Source organism: Oncorhynchus nerka, linkage group LG15, assembly GCF_034236695.1.
Source record: "Oncorhynchus nerka isolate Pitt River linkage group LG15, Oner_Uvic_2.0, whole genome shotgun sequence".
Classification (NCBI taxonomy): Eukaryota; Metazoa; Chordata; class Actinopteri; order Salmoniformes; family Salmonidae; genus Oncorhynchus; species Oncorhynchus nerka.
In genome coordinates this window covers 2,936,409-2,949,302 of record NC_088410.1, presented here as the reverse complement: position 1 = coordinate 2,949,302, position 12,894 = coordinate 2,936,409, and the positions used below count along the sequence as shown (strand labels likewise).

At 41.7% G+C, this 12,894-nt stretch overlaps 1 protein-coding gene across 1 annotated transcript; it reads left to right on the top strand.

Annotated features, from left to right (window-relative positions):
* Positions 1 to 3,101: 3,101 nt before the first annotated feature.
* Positions 3,102 to 7,796, top strand: LOC135559957 (zinc finger protein 501-like). Its single transcript, XM_065000858.1, has 2 exons — positions 3,102 to 3,532; positions 6,018 to 7,796. Exons 1-2 carry the CDS (start codon positions 3,373 to 3,375, stop codon positions 7,085 to 7,087), a joined length of 1,230 nt encoding a protein of 409 aa, XP_064856930.1. The 5' UTR covers positions 3,102 to 3,372; the 3' UTR covers positions 7,088 to 7,796.
* The last annotated feature ends 5,098 nt before the right edge of the window (positions 7,797 to 12,894 follow it).

The window sequence follows — 12,894 nt, the reverse complement described above, 5'->3', positions numbered from 1 at the left end:
AGGAATCTGACCTCACCTGGATTACAGTTCTTTTTCTTTACCATTTACCATCCACCTGGATTACAGTTCTTTCTTTCACCACTTACCATCCAGGAATCTGTTATACCTCACCTGGATTACAGTTCTTTCTTTCATTTACCATTCTGTTTTCACCTGGATTACAGTTCTTTCTTTTACCATACCATCCAGGAATCTGTTATACCTCACCTGGATTACAGTTCTTTCTTTTCACCACTTACCATCCAGGAATCTGTTATACCTCACCTGGATTACAGTTCTTTCTTTTACCACTTACCATCCAGGAATCTGTTATACCTCACCTGGATTACAGTTCTTTCTTTTACCACTTACCATCCAGGAATCTGTTATACCTCACCTGGATTACAGTTCTTTCTTTTACCACTTACCATCCAGGACTCTGTTATACCTCACCTGGATTACAGTTCTTTCTTTTACCACTTACCATCCAGGAATCTGTGTGACAAACAATGGACATTCAATTCCAAATGTGATTTTCCTGTGTTTTATATATACTTCCACACTGAGGTTGGAATAATACTGTGAAATTGTGAAAAAAATATGATAATATCCTTTTTAGTGTAAAAGCTTCTTTTTTCTTTAAATGGACTGAAATTTTAGCTTGTTTTGGTGGGTTGGAGTTTTGGACTGACTGGTGACATCACCAAGATGTAAATTAGTTAATAGACCAATAAGAAAGAGTTCTAAATCTCTCTGCCAATAACAGCTAGTTTTCAGTTTTCCCCTCCACCGCTCAGACCACTGCCAGAGAGTCCTAGCAAAAATTCTTGCTTGAGAAATTGCTCTTTTGCTAAGAAGATATTTTTGTTTATTTTTGACCATTTTAATTGAAAACAATCCCAGTAAGGTACTTAATCGTTACTCAGAAAGAATTTGATGTTGAGACAATGACTGCGTTGGACCTTTTAACCAAAACAGTGGCAGGGTGCCTGCTTTGTTGTTGTTTGAACCGCAGATTGCCCTTTTAAGTAGCCTACCAAATAACAATAACGCACAATTAAAGTATATTCTACGAAGCACTATAGCCACTCTGTGATGATGTGCCCTGCTCTTTTATTGAAAAGATCTAGTCTGGATTAAACCTCATAGGAAGACAGTTTTATCTTGTGGGTGGAGCCAGGATGGAAAATATTTTTGGTGTCTCAGATTGTTCTGGCAATTCTCACGTAGAAACTTCATTTGGGAGGAAGGATGTTTGACGTGCTTTTTACATTTGTATCCCAATTATTTGGGGTGAGAATCATGGTGGAATTGGAAGGTTTAGGTCATCAACGTTTATGTAAACTAAATACAATTAACAACGGTGTGTGTCGTCAATCAGTAGTGTTTAGTCAGTAGTGTACAAGGGTGTTTGCGTAAATGTGATAATAAGGGGTGTTGAAAGGTGCCAAAGCAAACAAACAAAACAGCCACAAACAAACCCTATCAGTGTGTCTGCGTGAGGTCGAATAAGAACGGACAATGTTCTGAATTCTGTCGCTGAACATTTCAAAAGTGCTGAACAAATAGTTATGTTGACCTCGTCCTAGCTCGCTCATTAATTAATGTCTTAATCGAAATTACGGATTGCCTGTTATCTGCTCCTCGTTCCTTTATGCTAATAGTTTGTACATCTCAATTGTCAGTATGTAACGGATGTGAAACGGCTAGCTTAGTTAGCGGTGCGCACTAAATAGCGTTTCAATCGGTGATGTCACCTGCTCTGACACCTTGAAGTAGTAGTTCCCCTTGCTCTGCAAGGGACGCGGCTTTTGTGGAGCGATGGGTAACGATGCTTCGTGGGTGGCTGTTGTTGTGTGCAGAGGGTCCCTAGTTCGCGCCCGGGTATGGGCCAGGGGACGGTCTAAAGTTATACTGTTTACAAGTAGAAACCACATTTGTCAGCCACATCAGTTATGTTTTTTTCAAGGCAGGAAATGAGGCTGAATTAACTGTTTCGCAGCCAGACAAGGCTCAGTTGATAACCAGGTGTAGTGGTGGTAAGGATTCACTCCCTGGTGCTGAAAATACATCTCTGCTGTTTGGACAGCTTTATGTCGGCCCTAACAGATTGTCACTGTTATAGTGCAATTCATGTATTGTTTAGTGCTGTGTTGTGTAGTGGCTTTGCTGGCATGTATGTAAAAAACTCGAGTCACATGACTTGGCATGTTTTATGTAATAATTCTAGAGATGTGGACTCGAGTCACATGACTTAGGCATTCTGATCGGTTTTATGCAATAATTCTAGAGATGTGGACTCGAGTCACATGACTTAGGCATTCTGATCGGTTTTATGTAATAATTCCAGAGATGTGGACTCGAGTCACATGACTTAGGCATTCTGATCGGTTTTATGTAATAATTCCAGAGATGTGGACTCGAGTCACATGACTTAGGCATTCTGATCGGTTTTATGCAATAATTCTAGAGATGTGGACTCGAGTCACATGACTTAGGCATTCTGATCGGTTTTATGTAATAATTCCAGAGATGTGGACTCGAGTCACATGACTTAGGCATTCTGGTCGGTTTTATGTAATAATTCCAGAGATGTGGACTCGAGTCACATGACTTAGGCATTCTGATCGGTTTTATGTAATAATTCCAGAGATGTGGACTCGAGTCACATGACTTAGGCATTCTGATCGGTTTTATGTAATAATTCCAGAGATGTGGACTCGAGTCACATGACTTAGGCATTCTGGTCGGTTTTATGTAATAATTCCAGAGATGTGGACTCGAGTCACATGACTTAGGCATTCTGGTCGGTTTTATGTAATAATTCCAGAGATGTGGACTCGAGTCACATGACTTGGTCCCATCATTCTGTAATGATGGGCTGTCGTTTCTCTTTGCTTATTTGAGCTGTTCTTGCCATAACATGGACTTGGTCTTTTACCACATAGGGCTATCTTCTGTATTACTCTGACTCGTGTGATAAGTTTGTCTCTCCTCATTTGATAATACAAACATAACCACCGCAGGTTACCCACTCCAGTCAGCAGATGGCGATATGAGTTTTTCAGGGTAGGTATATATATAATCTTAGTGGACGGGACAGGAGGCTTCTTCAACGGCGACAAAAGGCTTCTGATTTAACCACGCTGTGCTTTGCTAGCAAATTTAAAACCGAAACATTGAAGCTCTTTAGACCAATCTTGTGTATATTACTCTTTGTGTTTAGAACACAATTATGTTTACGTATCTACTGGTTCATTTAAACGTAATTTGCTTGTTAAATTAGCAAATGTGTTAAATTGATACTGCACGAGGCTAATCGCCCGGAGCATAAACTCACTAATCTAGACGGAGAAAGAAGCTCTGGTGAAAGGAGAGGAAGAAGCTTTCAGAATGAAAAATTATGAAGATGAGGCTATCACATTGAAAAAAGAGAATGGATTGAAAGAAGAGCCCTTTGGAGTGAAAGAGGAAGAGGAGACTATCTCTATAAAGGAGGAGGAGGAAGACTTTTTGGGATTGAAAGAGGAGACTGAAGATCCGATTACCACCAGTGAGTACTGTCTTATAAACAGGGACACAAACTATGCAGTTGTTGAACTAATGTGTGGTTTTAAAGTGGCATTCTACTGAAGTTCTACACTTAATATGTTGTTCAGTACTGTAGGAATGTTTGAAGGGGCAATCTGCCTTTGGTTCATATATTTTGGGACTTTTCCATTAGATTGATTGAATTCTCCATGTGGTCTATATTAAAGTGCTCTAAATCTAATATAACGGGCTTTTAAAATTCAATAAAAGGTACCAGTTGGACAGCTCCATCTGTGACGTTTCAAGCTGTGGAGTGAGTTTACGGCACGTTCTCACCTCCGTTACACATGTTCAGGTTGACTTTCCCACTGAATCGACCATACAGTGGGGCAAAAAAGTATTTAGTCAGCAGCCACCAATTGTGCAAGTTCTCCCACTTAAAAAGATGAGAGAGGCCTGTAATTTTCATCTTAGGTACACTTCAACTACAACAGACAAAATGAGAAAAAAAATCCAGAAAAATCACATTGTAGGATTTTTAATCAATTTATTTGCAAATTATGGTGGAAAATAAGTATTTGGTCAATAACAAAAGCTTATCTCAATACTTTGTTATATACCCTTTGTTGGCAATGACAGAGGTCAAACGTTTTCTGTCTTCACAAGGTACACTGTTGCTGGTATTTTGGCCCATTCCTCCATGCAGATCTCCTCTAGAGCTGTGATGTTTTGGGGCTGTTGCTGGGCAACACAGACTTTCAACTCCCTCCAAAGATTTTCTATGGAGTTGAGATCTGGAGACTGGCTTGGCCACTCCAGGACCTTGAAATGCTTCTTACGAAGCCACTCCTTCGTTGCCCGGGCGGTGTGTTTGGGATCATTGTCATGCTGAAAGACCCAGCCACGGTTCATCTTCAATGCCCTTGCTGATGGAAAGAGGTTTTCACTCAAAATCTCACGATACATGGCCCCATTCATTCTTTCCTTTACACGGATCAGTCGTCCTGGTCCCTTTGTTGACAAACATCCCCAAAGCATGATGTTTCCACCCCCCATGCTTCACAGTAGGTATGGTGTTCTTTGGATGCAACTCAGCATTCTTTGTCCTCCAAACACGACGAGTTGAGTTTTTACCAAAAAGTTCTATTTTGGTTTCATCTGATAATATGACATTCTCCCAATCTTCTTCTGGATCATCCAAATGCTCTCTAGCAAACTTCAGATGGACATGCACTGGCTTAAGCAGGGCGACACGTCTGGCACTGCAGGATTTGAGTCCCTGGCGGCGTAGTGTGTTACTGATGGTAGGCTTTGTTACTTTGGTCCCAGCTCTCTGCAGGTCATTCACTAGGTCCCCCTGTGTGGTTCTGGGATTTTTGCTCACCGTTCTTGTGATCATTTTGACCCCACAGGTTGAGATCTTGTGTGGAGCCCCAGATCGAGGGAGATTATCAGTTGTCTTGTATGTCTTCCATTTCCTAATAATTGCTCCCACAGTTGATTTCTTCAAACCAAGCCGCTTACCTATTGCAGATTCAGTCTTCCCAGCCTGGTGCAGGTCTACAATTTTGTTTCTGGTGTCCATTGACAGCTCTTTGGTCTTGGCCATAGTGGGAGTTTGGAGTGTGACTGTTTGAGGTTGTGGACAGGTGTCTTTTATACTGATAACAAGTTCAAACAGGTGCCATTAATACAGGTAATGAGTGGAGGACAGAGGAGCCTCTTAAAGAAGAGGTTAAAGGTCTGTGAGAGCCAGAAATCTTGCTTGTTTGTAGGTGACCAAATACTTATTTTCCACCATAATTTGCAAATAAATTCATTAAAAATCCTACAATGTGATTTTCAGGATTTTTTTTCTCATTTTGTCTGTCATAGTTGAAGTGTACCTATGATGAAAATTACAGGCCTCATCTTTTTACGTGGGAGAACTTGCACAATTGGTGACTGACTAAATACTTTTGTGTCCCACTATGTATGTATGTATGTATGTATGTATATGTGTGTGTATATATATATAATATATTTGTGAACGTCACTAAAAAATTATCCCTTTCGACAACGGGTAAATGTTACTGATGTGCTTTTGTGTCTTTGACGTAAAAACACGTTTTGGACTTATTTTAGGTTTAAGGAAGTGTGTAGATCACATTCTGTATCATATAGCGATGAAGGTTATATTATATATTTACAACCACCTGCTCGATAGGAATCCAGTGATGTCTGTGTCTTCAGTGTCATAGAACTGTGTAGTTTTTTTGTGTTCTGACTTATAAAACAGGATTACGATTGTTAAAACTGGCCTCAGATTATTGAACATAATGAATAAAATAGGTAATGTAAACATATCAGTAATTACCACTAAGGCTTACAACATAATTTGTTTTAAAATCACACCAAGCTTGTTAAAACTGGTAAGAGGTTATTGAGGGATCTGATTTAACCTCCTAGCAAGAGTTGTGGAGGTTTCATTCAGGTCTGTATTTAAATAAACACTCTGTCTTTGGCAGGAGAAAGACCAGACTCAGAGGAACCAGAGACGTCCAAATCGGCAAAACAACACGACTGTTCCCACTGTGGAAAGAGTTTTACAGAGTTAGGCAACATGAAAAGGCATGAAAGGACACACACAGGTGAGAAGCCTCATCAATGCTCTCACTGTGGAAAAACTTTTACTGAGTTATGGAGCCTGAAAACACATGAGAGAATACACACAGGGGAGAAGTTGTACTACTGCTCCCAGTGTGGAAAGAGTTTTACCCGGTCAGGGCACATGAAAGAACATAAGAGAACACACACAGGGGAGAAGCCTTACCTCTGTTCCCAGTGTGGAATGAGTTTTACCCACGTATGTAACATGAAAACACATGAGAGATTACACACAGGGGAAAAGCCTTACCACTGCTCCCAGTGTGGAAAGAATTTTACCCGGTCAGGGCACATGAAAGAACATAAGAGAATGCACACATTGGATAAGCCTTACCTCTGTTCCCAATGTGGAAAGAGTTTTACCCACTTATGTAACCTGAAAACACATGAGAGGTTACACACCGGGGAGAAGGATTATGAATGCTCTCCGTGTGGATTGAGTTTTACCACTTTAGAGTACCTGAAATCACATGAGCGAACACACACAAGAGAGAAGCCTTTCCACTGCTCACAGTGCAGAGAGATTTTCACCCAGTTAGGGAGCCTGAAAAGGCATGAAAGGACACACACAGTTGAGAAGCCTCATCATTGCTCTCACTGTGGGAAGACTTTTACCCAGTTAGGGAGCCTGAAAAGACATGAGAGAATACACACAGGGGAAAAGCCTTACTGCTGCCCCCAGTGTGGAAAGAGTTTTACCCGGTCAGAGCACATGAAAGAACATAAGAGAACACACACAGGAGAGAAGCCTTATTGCTGCTTCCAGTGTGGAAAGAGTTTTACCTACTTATGTAACCTGAAAACACACGAGAGAATACACACAGGGGAGAAGCCTTACCACTGCCCCCAGTGTGGAAAGGGTTTTAACCAGTTAGGGGTCCTGAAACGACATGAGAGAAAACACACAGGAGATAAGGATGTAGGATGTTGAACTGTAGAACATTGGATGGATATAGGACAGATGCTGGCTGAACAGTAGGATATAGGACAGATATAGCCTCTGAACAGTAGGATATAGGACAGATATAGCCTCTGAACAGTAGGATATAGGACAGATGTAGCCTCTGAACAGTATGATATAGGACAGATATAGCCTCTGAACAGTAGGATATAGGACAGATATAGCCTCTGAACAGTAGGATATAGGACAGATGCTGGCTAAACAGTAGGATATAGGAAAGATATAGCCTCTGAACAGTAGGATATAGGACAAATATAGCCTCTGAACAGTAGGATATAGGACAGATATAGCCTCTGAACAGTAGGATATAGGACAGATGCTGGCTGAACAGTAGGATATAGGACAGATATAGCCTCTGAACAGTGTATTTTCCATACTGCATGTATTATAGTGGATTTGTTTGCTGACATCACTAAGTCTAAATGTCCATGTAAATGGGCTAAGTCTAAATGTCCATGTAAATGGGCTAAGTCTACTGTATTTTGTATATCGTACTTTGCTCTCATTTTGAGAGAAATAAAATCCAGTTCGATTCCCAACTCAGTAACTCAGATCAGCTTTAATATTGAACATAGATTGTAACTCAGACCTTGGGGGAAGTTCTGCTTTAATATTGAACATAGATTGTAACTCAGACCTTGGGGGAAGTTCTGCTTTAATATTGAACATAGATTGTAACTCAGACCTTGGGGGAAGTTCTGCTTTAATATTGAACATAGATTGTAACTCAGACCTTGGGGGAAGTTCTGCTTTAATATTGAACATAGATTGTAACTCAGACCTTGGGGGAAGTTCTGCTTTAATATTGAACATAGATTGTAACTCAGACCTTGGGGGAAGTTCTGCTTTAATATTGAACATAGATTGTAACTCAGGCCTTGGGGGAAGTTCTGCTTTAATATTGAACATAGATTGTAACTCAGACCTTGGGGGAAGTTCTGCTTTAATATTGAACATAGATTGTAACTCAGACCTTGGGGGAAGTTCTGCTTTAATATTGAACATAGATTGTTGATTCCATCAATGTAATTGTGTGCATCATTTTTCAATTTTGTAAATTAACAAAAATATAAACACAAAATGCATTAATTTCTAAGATTTGACTGATTTACAGAAAAAAGTAAATTTAAATAAATTCTTTAGGCCCTAATCTATGGTTTTCACATGACTGGGAATAGTGCTATGCATCTGTTGGTCAACAATACCTTAAGAAAAAGGTAGGGGTATGGATCAGAAAACCAGTCAGTATTTGATGTGTCCACCATTTGCCTAGAGTTGATCAGGCTTTTGATTGTGGCCTGTGGAATGTTGTCCCACTCCTCTTCAATGGCTGTGGAATGTTGTCCCACTCCTCTTCAATGGCTGTGGAATGTTGTCCCACTCCTCTTCAATGGCTGTGGAATGTTGTCCCACTCCTCTTCAATGGCTGTGGAATGTTGTCCCACTCCTCTTCAATGGCTGTGGAATGTTGTCCCACTCCTCTTCAATGGCTGTGGAATGTTGTCCCACTCCTCTTCAATGGCTGTGGAATGTTGTCCCACTCCTCTTCAATGGCTGTGGAATGTTGTCCCACTCCTCCTCTTCAATGGCTGTGGAATGTTGTCCCACTCCTCCTCTTCAATGGCTGTGGAATGTTGTCCCTCCTCCTCTTCAATGGCTGTGGAATGTTGTCCCACTCCTCCTCTTCAATGGCTGTGGAATGTTGTCCCACTCCTCCTCTTCAATGGCTGTGGAATGTTGTCCCACTCCTCCTCTTCAATGGCTGTGGAATGTTGTCCCACTCCTCCTCTTCAATGGCTGTGGAATGTTGTCCCACTCCTCCTCTTCAATGGCTGTGGAATGTTGTCCCACTCCTCCTCTTCAATGGCTGTGGAATGTTGTCCCACTCCTCTTCAATGGCTGTGGAATGTTGTCCCACTCCTCCTCTTCAATGGCTGTGGAATGTTGTCCCACTCCTCTTCAATGGCTGTGGAATGTTGTCCCACTCCTCCTCTTCAATGGCTGTGGAATGTTGTCCCACTCCTCTTCAATGGCTGTGGAATGTTGTCCCACTCCTCTTCAATGGCTGTGGAATGTTGTCCCACTCCCTCTTCAATGGCTGTGGAATGTTGTCCCACTCCTCCTCTTCAATGGCTGTGGAATGTTGTCCCACTCCTCCTCTTCAATGGCTGTGGAATGTTGTCCCACTCCTCTTCAATGGCTGTGGAATGTTGTCCCACTCCTCTTCAATGGCTGTGGAATGTTGTCCCACTCCTCTTCAATGGCTGTGGAATGTTGTCCCACTCCTCCTCTTCAATGGCTGTGGAATGTTGTCCCACTACTCTTCAATGGCTGTGGAATGTTGTCCCACTCCTCTTCAATGGCTGTGGAATGTTGTCCCACTCCTCCTCTTCAATGGCTGTGGAATGTTGTCCCACTCCTCTTCAATGGCTGTGGAATGTTGTCCCACTCCTCCTCTTCAATGGCTGTGGAATGTTGTCCCACTCCTCCTCTTCAATGGCTGTGGAATGTTGTCCCACTCCTCCTCTTCAATGGCTGTGGAATGTTGTCCCCTCACTCCTCTTCAATGGCTGTGGAATGTTGTCCCACTCCTCCTCTTCAATGGCTGTGGAATGTTGTCCCCTCCTCTTCAATGGCTGTGGAATGTTGTCCCACTCCTCCTCTTCAATGGCTGTGGAATGTTGTCCCACTCCTCCTCTTCAATGGCTGTGGAATGTTGTCCCACTCCTCCTCTTCAATGGCTGTGGAATGTTGTCCCACTCCTCCTCTTCAATGGCTGTGGAATGTTGTCCCACTCCTCCTCTTCAATGGCTGTGCAAAGTTGCTGCATATTAGCGGGAACTGGAACACACTGTCGTACAAGGCAATCCAGAGCATCCCAAACATGCTCAAAGGTTGATATGTCTGGTGAGTATGCAGGCTGTGGAAGAACTGAGACATTTTTCAGCTTCCAGGAATTGTGTCCAGATTGTTCTGACATGGGGCCGTGCATTATCATGCTGAAACATGAGGTGATGGCGGTGGATGAATGGCACGACAATGGGCCTCAGGATCCTGTCACGGTATCTCTGTGTTCAAATGGCCAACGATTGAATCCAATTGTGTTCGTTGTCCGTAGCTTATGCCTGCCTATACCTTAGCCCTACCACCACCATGGGACACTCTGTTCACAACATTGACATCAGTAAACCGCTCGCTCACACAACACCATACATGTGAGGCCAGTTGGACGTACTGCCAAATTCTCTAAAACAACGTAGCTTATGGTAGAGAAATTAACATTAAATTCTCTGGCAACAGCTCTGGTGGACATTCATGTAGTCAGCATGCCAATTGCACGCTCCCTCAACTTGAGACATCTGTATCATTGTGTGACAAATCTGCACATTTTAGAGTGGCCTTTTATTGCCCCCAGCACAAGGTGCAACTGTGTAATGATCACGTGATATAATAATGTATATGTTGAAAGATAATGGTAAAATAATTCCACTCTGAACCTTATAACTGTATGAAATTGATTAGAATCATAAAATTATAATCTGATGATGTGTGTAGTTTTAGTCAGAATTAGGTTAAACAATGTATCTGTATAGTGGAAAAACACAGACTGTCTGAGCAAGGTGTAGCGTAGGATTTGAACTTGTATGTGGGTGCCTAGGAAAATACCGTAGAACAATTAAAACTGTGTTTGAACCGACCTGGCTAGGCCTCGGAGGAACCTATGAGAGCACAGGGAGTACTTCTCAAGGTTTCCCTCATCTCGGGGGAATGGAACTGTCGGCTGGGTAGTGATACACAGTGGTGAGAACTACGGAGAAGGATACAACTCACCTACTGTTTGTGTGGAAGTATGTGAGTAGGATACCTACTGTTTGTGTGGAAGTATGTGCGTAGGATACCAGCTATAAAATGGATGTCTTTGTATAATGGACTTTAGAACGTTCTCTGAATAAACTGTACTATAAACTGTACTATAAACTGTACTATGTTTTTGCATAAACTGAGTCTTTGACTAATTATTATTAAAACCCATGGTCGTACAGATCCCAGGTCAGTTATTATTAACCCCCATGGTCTCACAGATCCCAGGTCAGTTATTATTAACCCCATGGTCTCACAGATCCCAGGTCAGTTATTATTAACCCCATGGTCTCACAGATCCCAGGTCAGTTATTATTAACCCCCATGGTCTCACAGATCCCAGGTCAGTTATTATTAAACCCCATGGTCTTACAGATCCCAGGTCAGTTATTATTAACCCCATGGTCTCACAGATCCCAGGTCAGTTATTATTAAACCCCATGGTCTCACAGATCCCAGGTCAGTTATTATTAACCCCATGGTCTCACAGATCCCAGGTCAGTTATTATTAACCCCATGGTCTCACAGATCCCAGGTCAGTTATTATTAACCCCATGGTCTCACAGATCCCAGGTCAGTTATTATTAAACCCCCATGGTCTTACAGTCCCAGGTCAGAGCTATTGATTGTCATTTGTTATCATTGGGATTGAAAATGGTCATGACATCATGCTATTTAATCGTCTTTTTGACATCCCACATCTGTCAGGTCGATGGATTATCTTGGCAAAGGAGAAATGCTCACTAACAGGGATGTAAACAAATGTGTGCGCAAAATTTGAGCAAAATAACACATTTTTTTGTGCCTATGAAACCTTTCTGGGATCTTTTTTTACTTCAGCTCGTGAAACATGGGACCAACGCTTTACATGTTGGATTTATATGGTTGTTTTAGTGTAGATACAGAAAGCATTCAGACCCCTAGACATTTCCACAGTTTGTTACATTACAGCCTAATTCTAAATGGTTGTTTTAGTGTATGGTTTGTTTTAGTGTAGATACATAAAGCATTCAGACCCCTCCACAGTTTGACATTTCCTAACTAAAGTTTAGTGTAGATACAGAAAGCATTACAGCACAGTTTATTAATTCTAAATGGTTGTTTTAGTGTAGATACATAAAGCATTCAGACCCCTAGACATTTCCGCAGTTTGTTACATTACAGCCTAATTCTAAATGGTTGTTTTAGTGTAGATACAGAAAGCATTCAGACCCCTAGACATTTCCGCAGTTTGTTACATTACAGCCCAATTCTAAATGGTTGTTTTAGTGTAGATACAGTGCATTCTGAAAGCATTCAGACCCCTAAACATTTCCACAGTTTGTTACATCACAGCCTAATTGTAAATGGTTGTTTTAGTGTAGATACAGTGCATTCTGAAAGCATGCAGACCCCTAGACATTTCCAGTTTGTTACCTTACAGCCTAATTCTAAATGGTTGTTTTAGTGTAGATACAGTGCATTCTGAAAGCATGCAGACCCCTAGACATTTCCACAGTTTGTTACCTTACAGCCTAATTCTACAATTTGAAAAATGTTTTATCTGATCAATCTACACACAATACCCAATAATCTCAAACCATCTAAATTGGGCTGAGGCCAGGGGATTGTGGAGGCCAGGTCATCAGATGCAGAACTCCATCACTCTCCTTGGTAAAATAGCCCTTACATGACACTTGGCATTCAGGCCAAAGAGTTCAATCTTGGTTTCACCGGACCAGAGAATCTGGTTTCTCATGGTCTGAGAGTCTTTAGGTGCCTTTTGGCAAACTCCAAGCTGGCTGTCATATGCCTTTTTACTGAGGAGTGGCTTCCATCTGGCCACTCTACCATAAAGGCCTGATTGGTTCCTCCTGTGTATAGCCTCCAAATTGACTCTGTACTGGTACCCCTGTATATAGCCTCCAAATTGACTC

What these genes read in the sequence shown, in the direction of transcription:
- LOC135559957 (XM_065000858.1), top strand. Translation starts at nt 3,373, where the DNA reads ATGAAAAATTATGAAGATGAGGCTATCACATTGAAAAAAGAGAATGGA. An exon ending in TGAAGATCCGATTACCACCA is followed by an intron (nt 3,533 to 6,017) that starts GTGAGTACTGTC and finishes TGTCTTTGGCAG; the next exon opens with GAGAAAGACCAGACTCAGAG.